Source organism: Neltuma alba, unplaced genomic scaffold (assembly GCF_004799145.2).
Source record: "Neltuma alba isolate B1F8T4 unplaced genomic scaffold, ASM479914v2 tig00010128_pilon, whole genome shotgun sequence".
Taxonomy (NCBI): domain Eukaryota; kingdom Viridiplantae; phylum Streptophyta; class Magnoliopsida; order Fabales; family Fabaceae; genus Neltuma; species Neltuma alba.
In genome coordinates, this window is record NW_021635079.1 from 767,817 (window position 1) to 784,949 (window position 17,133).

Genomic DNA, 17,133 nt, shown 5'->3' on the forward strand with positions numbered 1-17,133 from the left:
ATAAAAAAAACTTAAATTAAATTAGCTGTGAATACTAAGGGATGATGTCATTTGCTAAAAAGAAAAAAAAAGAACACATGGTATTTTGTTTGGCCATTGTCTTCTGTGTGATTTAATTTCATTTATATATCATACTTTGCGTCAAAATTGTTGAGTGATTTTTTGTTTGAGTTTCTTTCTATTCTTCTTCTACGGGGGGTGTCTAGATAAAAACCAAACCATGGTTTAAAGAATATCTCATAAAGAATAGATTTTTGAAGAATGGATTTTGAGAATAGATTTTGTAAAGAAAAAAAAAAGTGATCTTAATAAAGTGAGAATGCTTGGATGGTTATTATGAGAATTATTTTTTTCATGTATAAATTACTAAAAATAACATAAGTTAATATGATAATTATATAGATAATTATGTAAGAATAGATTTTAATTTATATTTTTGTTTAAAATAAGAAATTTGTAAATAATAAATGATATATGAAAAAATATAATTAAGTAATATTACCTTCATTGCTTAATATAAGAACTAATTGGATATTCAATTTGATTCTAAATATAAGACTCAAATCTATTTGGTCTCAAATCATGATTTTATACTTTCGCGAGCCAAAAACAAAAATCACATTATTGAAAACTATGTTTTTTTTTAACCCCAAGACATGGTTTTCAATTCAAAAGTGAGTCAAAGTGTGATTGATTTGTGACTCTTGTACAGTAAAAGGAGTATTTGGGGCAGTTGAATCATATCATTATATTGTCTATTAGGAAAAACAACATACATACGTATATATTAATTAGAATCAAAACATGTGAAAGATAATAGTAAAAAAATGGGGAGTCCGATGCTAATGGAAAAATATATATAAAATGGCACCGTGACACAAGGACAGCATTACTCAAAAGCTAGATTAAAAATCAAATCTCATAATGCAGAGAAATATTAACAAGTGTATATATAAAGCTAAGAGAACATCCTTAAATGGAGTAAAATTGAGTGAGACAAGCTTTTCACAATACTGTTATACATACCTCTGGTAATAAAGCAATTATTTATCGTCTGTTAAACCATTCTTATTTCCAACACACATATCTAAAATCATAATTTAGGGGAAAAAAGCCTAAATTGAAGAGCCAAGGCTGTAAATCCTAAACCAGCAGAACAATACATTTAGTCAGTGGTACCTTTAAGTGGTGTTTCTGTAGGCTTGGGAAGAAGTCCTTTTTCTCTGCAAGTATCAACGGCTGCAGTGAACATGTCCTCTAGGTTGTATTTAAACGGAAACCCTAAATCTTTTATCTTCTTAGAAGAGAATTGCACGACTTCCAGCTCATCTGGCATATTCTCAAACCTACAAAATCAACATTAGTTCATGTTTAAGACCTAGTCTATCATTGATTCATTCATTCTTTTGTTCATGTGCATGAATAATTGTTTATACCTCGATTCTTTCAATCCTAAATCTATGAATCAATTCAAGAGTTTGTTTAAGTCATAAATGTTAAACATCATTTTCTTCTGCCAACTTTATTATAGGTCACTTGATAACATAGTAACTCTTTTTTTTCCCCCAATATCACCCTATATAAAGTCATCATAGTGAGATAGATGTAATACAATTTTTTAAAAACAAAATTAGTTAAATATTGGTGAAATCAGAAATTTATTGTATTTTAAAATAAAATTAACAACTGAACCACCTCTCTTTCATTTCGGTGAGGTGGTTAAAGGTCCTTATAGTAAGGACCAAATAGAGTAAATGATTAATAAAAGTGAAATGAAGAATTTATTAAAAAATTATAAGAACTAATTATCTGACTCCCTACATTTTTTGTGAGATGGAATAACAAGAAAAAGGTAAAAATTAGTAAGGACTTTACTTGGTGGGGACTTTGTACTCTGGGTACTTTTGATTAAGCAGCCTGGCAATGTCATAAATATTGGCATCATGGGATGAGCATATATATCTTCCTTCGACTTTTGGATTCTCAAACAAGAATATCTGAGCCATACACACATCATCTAAATGAACAAAGTGACATTGCTTTATGATTGAATAGTGTGCTTCATTCCCTGCAATTGGAGCACAAATTAAATTATACTCTTAAAAGTAATACTCCTCCGGTCCTTATTATAGGACCCAATTCTTGAGTTGGTTTTGGTCCTAAATATAAGACTCATTTATCATATTTATCAATTTTCTCTAAATTACCCTTATGGATACTGCCTTGATTATAATGAAGTCGAAGAGGGAGATAATCAAGTAGAAGAGGGAGAGGGGGTATTAAGAAAGATGATTATGGTATTTTAGGAAAAATGTGTCACTTTTCTTATAATTAACTAACTTACCTAACTTCCTTAATCTAATCAAATTAGTTAAATGGGTCTTAGATTAAGGACCGGAGGAGTAATTACGTAATAAGTTGAAGTTAAAAGAAATAAGATTGATTATACATAAGTTTTAAAGAGCATGTGCATATGCAAACGACTTCCCTAGCATTAAAAATAAAGGTGACAATGAATATAATCTCTTTAAATTTTTAAATTGATGTAAATAATTTCTCTGTCGTTATTAATTTATTCCATTGCACAAATACAAAATAACATGGCGCGTCTGTCAACGACTTAAAATTTAAGGAGTTACCTATATATATTAAATAAAACTTTAGAGGATTATTTGCACTAATAAAATAAAGGTAATTTATGGTCAATCTCATATTTGTCAATGAAGGTTACTTGCACAGCTAGTTCTACGTTAATATGTTGCTTTCACCCACATCATCATATGCCTCTTTTTCCCACAAGCTACCATGCATGCTGGTCAAACAGAAAATTAATTTATGTGTATATAGCTGAGAATTCAAAAGAAAAAAACATATATGCATAATTTTTTTTGCTAGACAAAAATACTATCCTATTAGAAATAATTCTGTTTGAGATGGCGTGGGATGTTAGATGTCAGAAAAAAGCATGCGTAATTGAACAGCAGCAACAGCGCACCAGTGATGAGAGAGAGAGCAGTAGTAAGACTGGGAGGCATTGAATTGACAAGGAAAGGGCCAACCACAAGAGTAGGATTAATAGTGACGAAATCGATGTTGTGTTGTTTGGCAAATTTCCATCCTTCTTGCTCTGCCAGCGTCTTTGAAATGAAATACATCTGCCAAATAAATATCTTTAGGTTTTATTTATATTTTATACACACACGAAATTGAAATACAAATAAACAATAATATACTGACCCAACCGGTCATCTTTTCTCTACGACAAAATTCAACGTTACTCCAACATGTTTCATCGTACACAGATTTCTGGTGCTCTGAAATGTCCACAGCTCCAGCAGAAGATGTAAATATCAATCTTCTCACAGTTTTGGCCTTCACGCATGCTTTCATAATGTCCAATAGACCATTCACTGTTGGTTTTATCACTTCGTTCTGCATCATCCCATCCATATAAATGTGAGAATTACTAGATAACTAATTTATACATATTAAAAAATTAGTTAAGTTAAATTTTTCGTAAAAAAAAATTAATGATTTTTTAATTAAGTACCCTTTTTAATCATTTGTATTAGATATTATTCCATTAACTAAAGAGTAGAACGTAACAATATTGCATCAAAAATTATAGCTTGATTCAATGCCATATGTATGGGGTTTTTTTATTTAATTTATTGGGATTTAAAAAGAAGTATATTAATTATTTTCAAAAGCTTTCTTTCGTTGAATTAGACTGTTGACTTTTGATCATTTAAATTTGAATCTTAAATTTAAGCAAGTGAAAAAAATGGCACAATAAATTGGGGTATCCTAGAAAAAAAAATATTTAATATATCTAATAGCCAAACTGAAGTAAATAGAATCTTATAGCAATGATTAAACCAAAGTCCTTCAAAAACTCCTACATTAGAGGATGTATGTTAAAAAAAAAGGTAATACTGCCAAACAACAAATTACCAATATCATTTCATCTTTTATAAAGAAATTATCCAAATATCTACAAACATGCATATGTATGATTTGAAGAATTCAACATTTTCCAACGATTGAACCAGGCTAAATATACAAGCTAAGTTTGATTCTTTGAGTTTATATCAAATTTTAATGGGAAAACTAATATGGCAGTCCTTATAGTTTCATCAAGTTTTGAATTAGGTCCTTGTAATTTTTTTTCTTTTTTATTAAATCCTTATTATTTACCCTATTAATATTGTAAGTCCCTACGTAATGTGAGCCGTTAGTTTAAGCTAACTTCGTCTTCATCTTGCTTCATGGTATCATCTCCTCTATTGGCTTCTCTCTCCTCTTTCTCACTATTCATAATCTCAGATCCTCTACCGGCCTCTCTCTCCACCGTCATTGTCTTTGTCTTCTCTGGTAAAACCTTCACCTTGTGTTTCGAAAAATTTTGTTCTTGCGGCTATCAAAATCACGAGTAGGTATTTGACATTTTAACGAACACCAGACAAGGTTTTTGAAGCTGGACTTGCAGGATGCCATTATCAGTGACGTTGCAGGATTTGACATTATTGAGAAGACGACCCTTGCGAAAGCCATGTTTGGCGAGCAACTCGGGCACGCCATCGACTTTATCATCAAATCGCAAAGGCAAGTTCTAGAGAGGTAATAAGGGGGCATCATATGAGCTTCAGAAAGGGCTATCATAATCAGCAGAAGTAGAAGATGAAAGAAATGCGAATCGATGGAGCCATGGATAACATAACACTCTTTAGAGCTGGAATCAACCTTCAATCCATTCTACAAACAGACGGTTTCGATTGTGAATCTGGATCTTCTGATTGAGTATCCGATCCGAAGAGGGAGACGTTCAATTTTGCACTATTCTTTCCCAATCACTCCATGTTTCTCGCTAAGCCTAGATTAGATTCTATGTCGATGATTTGTTTGTGAGAGATTGTTAGAAAAGGAAAGGGTTTGAGAAAATGATGTGCTCGGCAGTAGCCAAGCAAGCAATGGAGATCGGGTAGGGAGGAGTGGAGTAGGTCCTGCTTGATTGGAATGTCAATGCCATCAAGTTTTATGAGGATATGGGGGCAAAGATCTTGCAAGAATGGAGAACTTGCAGGTTAACTAGTGAGGCTTTCCAAGGTCATGAAAAATGCTAACTAATGTTTAACCCAATTATATTGTGTTGAAATATTTTGAGTTGATTTCCCGTTGAAGACAGTGCTTGAAATCAAGTTTAAATGCGCGAATCTAATGTTAGCCAGGCAACTATCATCGAGGCGAAGAGTATTGTTAGATGATGATGGGCGAGAGAGAGGGAAAGGATGTAAAATCACGAACAGTGGGAAAGGGAGAGAGAAACCAATATAGGAGATGGTGCCACCAAGCAAGAGGAAGGAGGAGTTAGCTTAAACTAACGGCTCACTTGACGGAGGGACTGACAATATTAACAGTGTAAATAATACGGGTTTAATAAAAAAAAAAAAAACTACAAGGATCCAATTCAAAACTTGATGAAACTACAAGGACTATCATATTAGTTTTTCCAATTTTAATTTAGGTTACTAAATTTATAAAGTACATTTTTAGTTCCAAATCTTAACAATGTTAGTCTCATGTAGTGAAAAATATTAACTTCACAAATAAATGCTAGTATAGCATGCTTAAATTTGAAAATATAAAATGATTATAATAAGGAATTAAAAATTAGATTATATTTTATAAGCATTTAATTGTAAAGTCACTATTTAAATTTGGCGAATTAGTATTTTCTACTAAATGGGGCTAATTATGTTGAGATTAAAAGGCATTATATTTTAAACTTAAGGAACTATACTAAATTTCCTATAAACGTAGAGGACTAATCATATACTTTTAGCCTATCATAATATCAGGGTCATACATGATATTTAAATATAAAAATTAATTGAAGATTTAATTTAATTCTAAATGTAAGATCTTAATTCACTTTGTTTTTCTATATTTATTTATTTTTTTCTAAATTAAAGTACTCCCTATGATGATTAGACATGTTAAAAAGTTTTTATTTTAATACAAATTAAAATATTTACAATGTCCTAGTACAGAATTCAGAAAACCTTTCGGTAAAAAATTTGGTAATTGCGTATCAAAATACTAATGAGGGGAAATGAAGGAAAAGTTCCAAGACTTGACAAGATGTGCTACTATGATAATCTTTTTGACCTGAATGTTATGATAGCTATTAAAGTTAATACGTTAAAAGATAAAAAAATAAAGGGATAGTTAAAAACCATCAGGAAGAACACCATTATTATTATATCGTCTAGATTGAGGAATTTACTGATGCAGGGTAATTAAGCCGCTACTTAGACCATGCTTAGTGTACGAAAAGGGCTTCAAGAAAAGAAGATAGAGGGGGCAAAATAGCCTTTTGATGCGATTGGTGCACATTATTTATATTACTATGGAATTTATTCTTATCTCCAACAAAGAAAAGTAAGCTTCGTTCGTATTGGATCAAGAAAAAGTACTTCCTACAATATATATATATATATATATATATATATAAAACAAAATATGTTGGATCAAGAAAAAGTACTTCCTACAATATATATATATATATATATATATATAAAACAAAATATGTATGGCTACTATGGCCAAATGGCCCAAATGTGCTTTTGTGTTCTAAAAAATTTTAATTATCAGCGGCAAATTGCCCTAATAATAGCAATACTCATGAGGTCTTAGGCTCTATCTTGACGTGGACATGTTTACGTGTGTTATCTGTTTAATCATATAAAACTAAAAAAAAAATTAAAAAAAAACTTTATTTCTTAAAATATAAATATTTGAGCGAAATTTTTCTTCACATTATTATCACCTTCTATATTACATATATATATATATATATATAATATCTATGACTGTGAAGACTCAAATATTTGAATATTTTAATAAGATATATATTCACGTCGTTACTCTCATTTCTTTCTCATTTTCTTCTTACCGAACTTCCGACAACAAAAAATGAAAATTCTTCCTACTTAATCTAACTATCTAAATTATAAAGTAATAAAGAGATAAGAGACCTTGTCAAGGATGATGATATTATTCTTGCTTGTCAAAGATGTCCTTAGGGCACTTCAATTCTTAAATTACCCTTTATGCATACCTGAGAATAAAACAGAGGAAGAATATAATACCTCAGGATCCTTGGATTCGAAATCCATAGGGTTGGCTAGATGGAAAACTCCGGTGCAGCCACTTATGACATCGTCAAAACTTCCCTCCTCCCTTAGATCTGCCTTCCAAATACTCAACTGTTTCTCAGCACCTCCCAATTCCACCAAATGCTTCACCTCCTCCATGTTATCTGCAAAAGCAAATATCAAATAAACAAAGCTCTTAGTCAATGGCATGTAAGTTGCCTTACAACAAGTGGAGTGCCGCGGATTTGATTTCGCTTATAACCTCAAACTGTAAGTACTAGTATTGTTCTGATTCAGAAAATAAATAGATGAAGGTCCCATGGAATAAGAACAGAAAAAAAAAATTGGTAAAAATTGAGTAGTACACTAACGGCCTTATAGCTTACTGGGTTAATAAACTCATAGTCTAGCTAGCGACATGAAAGTTTCTTCATAACTGGGAGGTCGCAGATTCAATCTTGTTTATAATCTCAGGTCATTATTAGTAAGAGGGAATACTGGGCAAAGCATACCAGGGTCGAGTACGGTGGCTCGAACAGTGTAACCGCGTTCGAGGAGTCTCATTACAAGCCAGGAACCGATATAGCCAGAAGCTCCGGTGACACAAATGGTTTCCGACGAGGCAGCCATGTGATGATGATTTTCTCTCAGCCTCTTTCTTTTGGTTTTGGGAAGAGAAGAAATTTTAAGGCACTGATCGAAACTAAGACAATAATAATGGGGAGAGAGAGGGTGGATGAGAGGTTGAATGATGGACACCATGACACGAATCTGGATTTTAAAGCTGAGTCCGGGTGCAATGTCATATGGGGTGCTGTATTTTAATGCGAGTGTCTTCTTCCCCTATCCTACGGTACCTCCTTCACTTAAAACGCACCGTTTTCCAGGTAAAATATTGATGTTGCTCACTTTTTCTTATTAAAAGGGGAAAAAAAAAGCTGTTTGTACACTTGCTTATATTATGAAAATTAAATTTTTATTACTTTTAAAATTCAAACTACTATCGACGAAATTAATCAAAGTTTTATAAAAAGTCTTAGCGGCGGCAAATTTTTGCTTCCAGTAAAAAAGTTTTATTTGAATTTTTAGTTCAAATGAAATCGTTATTCTGCAATTCAAGTAAGGATTATGTGTATGCCATCGGCATTCAGTTATGCTCTAACTGTCTAGAAAGTGAGAACAATAATTTTGCTAGAAAATATTCCATGCTCTTGAAAAAGACAAGGCACAAAATGTTCATTTTAATCTGAACCATAAAAATTGATTTTGAAGTATTCATATTTAATTTAATTTAATTTTTCTGTTTTAAACAATTTTTTATTTTAATAACAAATTTTAAGCCTTGAGGCTCAAATAAAATTGTTCTGGGCTTCTGGCTTTGGTCCGTTCACACTGCACTTAAATTATACCAAGTTACACACTGACACAATTCCGGCTGCATGACAAAATTTTCAGAATATGCCCTGCTATAATATAATATTCATATTAATTGTATTGATTGGTATTTAATACTCGATCAGTAACATTTAATGCACTTATACTTTTTCAAAATTACTCCCTCCGGTAAAGAACCCGAAATTTAAACTGCTTTAGGGTGTGTTTGGATTGGCGGTGGAGAAGTAACTTTTTTTTCAATCTGACTTTTGTCAGATTGGGTAATGTGATTTATGTTTGGATTGGGTTTTAGAAAAAAGTCAGTTTGAGAAGTTGAAACTTGTTTGGATGATAAATGTAAAAGTAAGTTTGAATGTAAAATGACTTAAAAGGACATGAATTCTATTAAATAGCACATATCTAATATTAGATATTTAATTATTAAAAGTGAAGAAGTAAGGAAAATAAAAATTATTAAAAGTAAAGAAATTTAATTTAGTATTATAAAGAAATTATATATATAATGTGACTATTTGTCATAAATAAAGTAATGAAAATAAAATTATTAAAAATAAGGAAATTTAATTTATTATTATAAAGAAATTATATATATAATGTGACCATTTTAAAAGAAGTATTGAAAAAAAATTTATTAAAAATAAAAAAAATTAAGTTATTACTAGAAGGAAATTGAAAAATAATAAAAAACTTAATTAAATATATGTAATGGATAAATATGTAAATTAGAGGTCATACATACGTAGCATTTTTAAACTAAATACATCAAATAACTAATTGGATGCCACGCTCAATACAATTTGGTCTCTGATTGTGTCACGCACATGATTCATTTGTCTTGATCTAGGTAAATTTGAAGAGGATGTCTCACCAGCTTCATCATGATTGTCTTCGTCAATTGTACCTTCAGATTGAGCTTCTATGAAATCTCTATCAGTTTCAGAATTTCTTCGGAGGAAATTATGTATAGCCATTGTAGCACAAACTACTTGGACTTGAGTTTTATACTTGTAACTTGGCATCTTATCTAAGATGCGAAACTTATTCTTCCACACCCCAAAAGTCCTTTCTATAGTGCACCTCAAACTTGAATGGTAGTAATTGAAGACTTCGTTATAATTTTCAAATCCCGGTTGTCACCTGAAGTCTGGAAGGTGATAGCGCTCACATCTGTACGGACCAAGATATCCTGGTGGAGTTGGATAGCCAGCATCGACCAAATAATACTTCCCTAATAAATCATGAAATTATGTTGACATTGTGAAATTAATGAAAATATCAAATGAATTTGATATAATTAAAATTGAAGCTACTGAAAATATACCTGGAGGTGGATGAGGGAAATCCAAGGCTGGAGTTGAGACAGTAGTGTTAAACACACGAGCATCATGTGCAGTAGCTTCCCATCCCACTAACACAAAAGTGAAGCACATGTCCCAATCACATACAGCCATGACATTCTGTGTCGGATATCCCTTTCTCCCGATATATTTGTCTTGCTTCGAAAGACTCACCACACATCGTACATGAGTGCCATCAATTGCTCCTATTGCATCATTGAAATATGGCGAATATCGTTTATCGTTTTTTATTTTTGGGTGAGTTACAGAAAACGTAGGATCGAGTGGTTTGATATATTCCCTGGAAAGACTAAGGCAAGCCTGTAATACTCTATGAAAATGCCTGCTTACAGTTTCTCCTGAATGTTGAAACTTTTCTTGAATCATCCTATTACATTGTCCATGACCAACCGTGTTCAAAAACATACCAACAATTTCTTCCACTCCCAGATACTTAGAATTTTTTAAACCATGTTCGACCAGTTTAGAGCATAATCGCATGAACATTTCTTTTTCCATTCGAAACATGTCATAACACCGAATTTCATGATCTCGCAAAATTTCTTGCACCCATAAATTACCTATTTGCTGACTAGTTCTTTGTGGCTCTTTGCACACATAAGGCATCACATATTGACTCACCAATACAGCTACCTCTTCATATTGTGTTATCTCTTCATCTAAAAGGGAAATCAATTGAGACTGTTCATCTTCCTCCGACTCCTCTTTAGACTGTTCATCTTCCTCCATCCACTCAAACGTAAATTGATTGTTCCAATTTGCCATAGATAATGTCACCTGTGAGTGTGGTTAAATTCAACTGTAAGAATTTTTTTAAACGACAAATAAATATTTTTAGGTATGTGCAAATAAATATTTCTTTCTGTTATACATGCAAAGACATAAAAATTAGTCTAAAAACATTCATAAGCTGCAATTACCATTATAAATAACACATGTAACTTAAAAACATTCAAAACATTCATAGTCAGTTAACAAGTTACATAATTTCATAGTTCCACAAACATTAACTGAAAAACATATAATAACAACTCTGGTCCGAGTTAGACAAAATAAAATCATAACATGCGTCCTAAAATATAGTTCAAGCAGGCGGGGGTTTCAGCCATGATGGTGGATTGTATGCCATATCCTGTAGCCATGCAACCAAGTATTCTGGCTGTCCTTTTAGTGAAACAACCATTTCCCGAACACTCTTGTGCAACAGAAGTCTTAAGCACCGGTTCCGGAAATCAGAGTCACTTGTAATTTCCTCAAGGCAGAGCACTTCGGCCGTAACCTCAGAAATTGATACCTCTTTTATTTTCTTAAGAGTTGCAGCTCTATCCTTAGATGCAGTAGCTATTTCACTAACTGAATCCGCTATTTGTCTTGAGGCTAGAAGTTTTTGCTTTGTTTGCCTGCTAGACCCTTCACCTCTCTTCCTCTTCCCATGGCTTCCTGAACCACTAGGTGCAGTATTTGCTGTTAAGTTTACGCCTACCATCTTATCCGTAACTCCTATACTAGCACCTCCAAGATCTTCTTCGCTATCCCCCGATCCTTCAAGGAGATCTGTATCAACTCTGTACACATTCTCTTCATCATCCTCTTGTGTCTGAGGTTGGGTTAAAGACGGTGCCAACATATCCTCTCCAGATGCTATCACACCCTTGAATATCGTGTTTAATTCATGAGCAAACTTTAACCCCTGGTACCTAAACTTTTCATACTGGGGATTCTCCTGCAAGAATACAATCAACAAAAATAAAAAGCCTATAACAAGTAATAACACAGTTCATAACTCAAGATCAACAATTATATACCAGTTTTTTCTTCTCCCACCACTCATTTGTTGCCACCACTGTATTGTTTATAGGGTCCCAACCTACACCAGTTTCTTTGTTCAAATCAACCCATGTCCTCCAATCCTTCCTCAAGCTATCAAGCCTATTTTTCAATTGCTTCCTCTCATATGATTTTCCTGTTTTTGCATTGAATGCAGAATGAATGTTGTTCCACCCAGTCTTTGAAAATGATGTTTCTTGACGATTTTTCCGGTAGATTTGCTCTATGCATTCTTTAAGTAACACCTCTGTGGTGCTTGTATCTCATGTTGCCTTACCTTTATCTTTGTTCATAATTCTATTGAAAAATGTCAATCAAGAATGCAAAAGGGCGTTACAGTGAACCAGAGCACTTTTCTTCAAACAATGCAGAAATATTATACAAATTCAACAATCTTAAATTAGAGGCACTTTACAAACAACTTCCCAAGAGGCAGACACCTAAAAAATATCAGATATTTATGTTTCAAAATTCTTTTTATGTTTCTCTTGTAAATAAATATGAGAGGAAATATCTAATATATATAATATTTATGAATTATAACCTCAGAATCATATATATTTAGGTTTGTAAAACATACTCATCAACAATAAGCGCCACATTAATTGAAACACTAATCTTCACATTTTCAAACTAAAAAAACGCCAACTTTTCGGAGCTTGTCACAAATAATTAACAGGAAAGGGGTACTCAGAACCACAAATCATCATCAGAAGAATCAAAGACCAGCGGTTCTGCCTCCTACGATACTACCAGGTCATACTACCATCAGTTTTTCCTACTACACTACTACCATTCGACAGCCAGGCCACATTAATTGAAAGAGCATCAGATCAAGAGCAAGAACATCAGATCAACACTTTTAAAATCAATAAGGCTATGGGTCCGAATTATCTACCAATGGCAGCCAACAACATGAATCGAAGACCAGCAGATCTAGGACCAAAAACACGTATCTCTTACCAGCTGAACGAACGAGACTTGTGGATTAGGAGCAGACACGGTCGGCGACGGTGAAAACGGACGGACTGCCCTGCAACCGAACAGAGGAAGAAACGATCAAACGAACAACCCAGCAGAATTTGGAGGAGCTGAACGAACGGCCACAGTCCAAAAGAACCAGAACAGAGGAGACGGTGGAACACGGCGGAGACACGGCGAGAGACAGCGGTGACAACGGACGGCGACCCTGGAATGCAACTGAACAGAGGGAGAAGAGCGACAACCGAACGATATTTGGAGGATCTGAACGAATGGCCACAAGCCACCCACTCCCACACAAGAACCGGAGATGACACGGCAGGAGACGGCGGCGACAATGGACGGCGACGCTGGCTTCAACCAGCAGAGGAAGAGGAAGAACAACCGAACGAACTGGCAGAACTGACCGAACGACCCACTCCCACACAAGAACCGGAACTGATGAGACGGCAGAGACACGGCGGGTGCACGGCGGGGATATGGCAGAAGACGACGTCTTGAGCGAGGCTCCCTTTTTCAGCTTCAGATCGCGTTTGAAAATCAGAGTGCCAAGTGCGTGTGTGGGTATTTTCTTTTAGCTAATAAACATGCAGAGGGTAGGTAGGTAAAAATATTTAACATGCTACCAACGGTTTCTCAAACGCACCGGCCTCCAAAAAAAAGCTCCACAAATCAACTTCTCCCATAAGTCCATCTGAGCCTCCAGAAGTCAGATTGGCCCACTATGAATCCAAACAACTCAAAAATGCAGCCACATCAGAAGCCTGATGGAAACGCACGTTTGGGCCCCCAAACGTGATGCCAAACGGGCCCTTAGTCTTTTTTTCATAAGATCTTAATTGTGGTTTTCAGCATTTTAATATGTTCTTATCATTTTTACCTCTAATTATTCTGTATATTAATTAAAAGGTTGACAACTTTGTATACTATATTCTTTTTTATACTTTCTCTCTCCCCCACTTGCTCCTTATAAATAAAGGTATGCTTGAAAAAAATTCATTTCTTATATATTTATTACTTTTAACTAATTTTAATTGTTTTCTTAAAATTTGTAATTTGATTATCAAGCACTTGTAGAAAAGACTGGAAGGAGTATTCTTTCTTCCAGTTTAGTATATTTATCTTTTTAGGGTTGTTTTATATAGATTTAAAAAATATAGTAAGTACATAAAAATATGATATATTTACCCCAGTTTATCCTCATTTAAATAGGTAACAAAATTTTAATAATAAATATTAAATTATTCCACAGATAAAATAAAAAATGTTACTAAATATAATTCTGAAAATGACGGAAAAAATTATAATTTTGAAAGAATGTAATATGAAAAAAAATCTTTTACCAAAAGATAAATACTCCCAGTCCTTTTTATAAGTTTTTTTTAACTAAATTATATAGTTTAACAAAATAGTTAAAATTAATTAAAAACAATACATATGTGAAAATTGAACCTTTTTTATAGGGAAAAATTAGAAAGAAGGACCAAAACAAATACCAAATTGTCCCTAATTAAATCACCTATGTTTCCTCTTACCTCTCCTTAAATGTTTGACATATATTATCAATATCTTCTGCACTTTTTTTGGATAGGCACAAATATCTTCCTATTAAAGGCAATCTTGTTCGAGACACTATTAGGTACCAAATGTAGGCACTTCTCCCTACAGGTAGGGTTGGTAATATGGACCAACCTGCAGGTTGCGGGTTGGCCCGTGACAGGATGAACACATATGAGTCGGGCTGAAAAGGCTCGTTTGAAGGCGGGTTGGAGAGTTGGCCCACCAACCCGCCACCACTTATTTATTTATTTTTGTGAATTTTTTTTACGTTTCAATATATTTTTCTTTTATACAATATTTAAAACAATAATAAAAAAATTTTTCTTGAAATATTTGATTGAAATCACCAAATAAATTATATAGTTATTTTTTTAAAAATGTTTTAGATAGGGTATAATATATAATAATATAATTATAACAATTAAAAATTTTTAAAAAAAGATGCGAGTTAGCCCACGGGTTGGTGGGCTAACTTGCAGAGGGTTGGCGGATTAAAAAGGTTCATTTACAGGCCAACCCTAAATGGTGGGTTGGCGGATTGGATCCACAGATCAAACCCATATTACTAGCTCCATCTGCAGGAATTTGAAACTAAGTGCACCACTTGATAGGAGACTAGCCCTTTCTACTAAAACCAACTCCTGTTGATTTTTTTTCTGTCCAAAATTTTATTCATCAATAGCTGAAACAAAAAGCACCCAAAATTTTTATCCAAAAAAAAAAGGGCCATTTCACGTTTTTAGCAACACTGTGCATTTTGCTTCAATAGATAAATTAAAAAAAAAAAAGTTGTAATGAGCCGAAAGCAGAGTGGCCCACAAAAAAACACAAAATCAAAATAAAAAGTTGAGGAATGGGCTGGTCGTACAAGGCCCAGTCATCGAGGCCCATATAAAAATACTAACCAAAAAGCAATTTAATAACAATAAATAGTAACAAAATAATATAAGGTTAATTCTATTGCTGGTCCTTACTATTTGTTTTTATATTTGTTTTAGCCCCTCAAATTTCAAATTATATGAGTTTTAGTTTTTTAAATTTCTATTTATTTAAACCATTAGGGCCTATTTTTTGTGAAGGACTATAATTAGAGTTAATGTTGTTAATAACGATGATGTGGTAGTAAGACCATCAATTATGTTAATTTGGCTTGATCACTAAATAAGCTGATGTGAAAGAAAAGTATAGTTTGTTATGACTTGGTTATGCCATATATACACACGTAAAGGAAGTAGAACCTTAAAACACATTACACAGCACAGAACTAGAAAGCATTTGAAAAGGAAAAGACAATGTTAGGGTATTTGGGGAAGTCAGGGGAGGTCGGATGAAGAGACCTTTTTTTATAACTCCAATACTTGGCTATTTTAAAATCATTAGCACATTATTATGATAGAAGAGGAAAAGAGTCAATGAAACGTTAGAACCAGTTTTGGTGCTTATCATTTTGATGAGCACCATAAACTCACCAGATCTAGATCGTTTATATCTAATTTAAACGGTATAGATTTAAAATCTTTAATTAATTATTTTTAAATAAAAAATTATTTTTTTTGAAAGAATGACATGTAAGAGATTAGAAAGAATGACAGGTAAGAGATTATCTTTATTTTAGATCCTATACATATTAAAATAACTATTTTAAATAAATAAAAATAAAAAATCAAATTCGGATCATCTAAATAAGATATGGATGATTTAAATTTGATGAGTTTAGGGTGCTCATCAAAGTGATAAGCATCGAAACTGGTTCCATCAAATGCTACCATAGTACAGAAAAGAAACCAACTTATTAAGTTAGTCAAAGCTAACCATAATGGAAAAAAAGTAGATTCAAAAGAAAAGGATGTCGCTATTATGATTAGAAAAAGTAATTTCCTTAAACACCACAAATTTAAAATTAGGGCTAGTAATATCGGTTGGATCTGCTGGTCCAACCCACCAACCCACCCAAAATGGTAGGTTAGGGCTAGCTCAGCAAGCGAAACTTTTTAACCCACATCACTTAACTCACAATCCGTCACGGGGTAGCCGGCCAAATTAACTAATTTTTGGCTCCATGTTTCCTGACTCAATTCAATTAAAAGCTTGTAATTAAGTTTTCTTATTTTTTACTTTTCTAGTTTTTAATGTAAAACCTAATTAACTAATTTGAGTAGATTAAGGTTGCTAGTTAAATTAGTTAATATAATATGTTTTTTTTCTAAAATACTCTAAGAATCTTTCTCACTTCTCTCCCTCACTTCTCATCAATGTTCAAAAAACCCGGTCCGGTTCAAACCGGAAATCGGTGAACCAGCTATTTGTTCGGTCTGGTTCACCTCTTGAACCGGGGAAAATCTAAACTGGTGGTGAACCGGTTAAACCGGTGCGACCCGGCCAAAACCCAGGTAACTGTTGGGTTTGGTGGGTTACCCAGTTCACTTTGTGGGGGGAGAAAAAAACGCAGAGCTCAAAAAAGAAGAAAGGGAGTCAGTGAGTCACCGGAAAAGAAAAGGAGAGGAGGAAGAGAAGGAAGTTTGAGAAGGAGAAAGAAGTACTCCGATGAGGATCTACGCAGCTAGAAAGCCGTGAATCAAGTACTCCAAGCAAAAGTTGATGAAGAAGTTCCATATTGGTTCAAACAAGAAAAATGCCTCGGTACTTAACGTGAAGAAGCTAGATGAAAAAACCAGGTCCACTGCTCTAGAAAAGATATTGACAGAGGTAAGGGTAGCTATACAAAAGGCTAGATCAGAGAAGGTGAACCAGGCAGATCGTGCAAATGCATATCAATACGCCCAGGAGAATAAAATGGGCTATGGGCATGAAACTCAGGAAAAAAAGTTGTGGTTTTCTAATGTAAATCACGGAAT

The 17,133-nt window shown here is 33.4% G+C and overlaps 2 protein-coding genes across 2 annotated transcripts; both read right to left on the reverse strand.

Moving 5' to 3' along the window:
- Positions 1–1,079: 1,079 nt before the first annotated feature.
- LOC114754336 (dihydroflavonol 4-reductase-like) lies at positions 1,080–7,787 on the reverse strand. Its single transcript, XM_028943108.1, has 6 exons — positions 7,670–7,787; positions 7,152–7,321; positions 3,238–3,432; positions 2,996–3,155; positions 1,876–2,068; positions 1,080–1,346 (listed from the first exon to the last, which is right to left on the reverse strand). The coding sequence occupies exons 1-6, from the start codon at positions 7,785–7,787 to the stop codon at positions 1,166–1,168; spliced, it is 1,017 nt and encodes a 338-aa protein (XP_028798941.1). The 3' UTR covers positions 1,080–1,165.
- A 3,207-nt stretch (positions 7,788–10,994) lies between these two features.
- Positions 10,995–12,030, reverse strand: LOC114754302 (L10-interacting MYB domain-containing protein-like). Its single transcript, XM_028943079.1, has 3 exons — positions 12,015–12,030; positions 11,716–11,873; positions 10,995–11,633 (listed from the first exon to the last, which is right to left on the reverse strand). Exons 1-3 carry the CDS (start codon positions 12,028–12,030, stop codon positions 10,995–10,997), a joined length of 813 nt encoding a protein of 270 aa, XP_028798912.1.
- Positions 12,031–17,133: the final 5,103 nt, after the last annotated feature.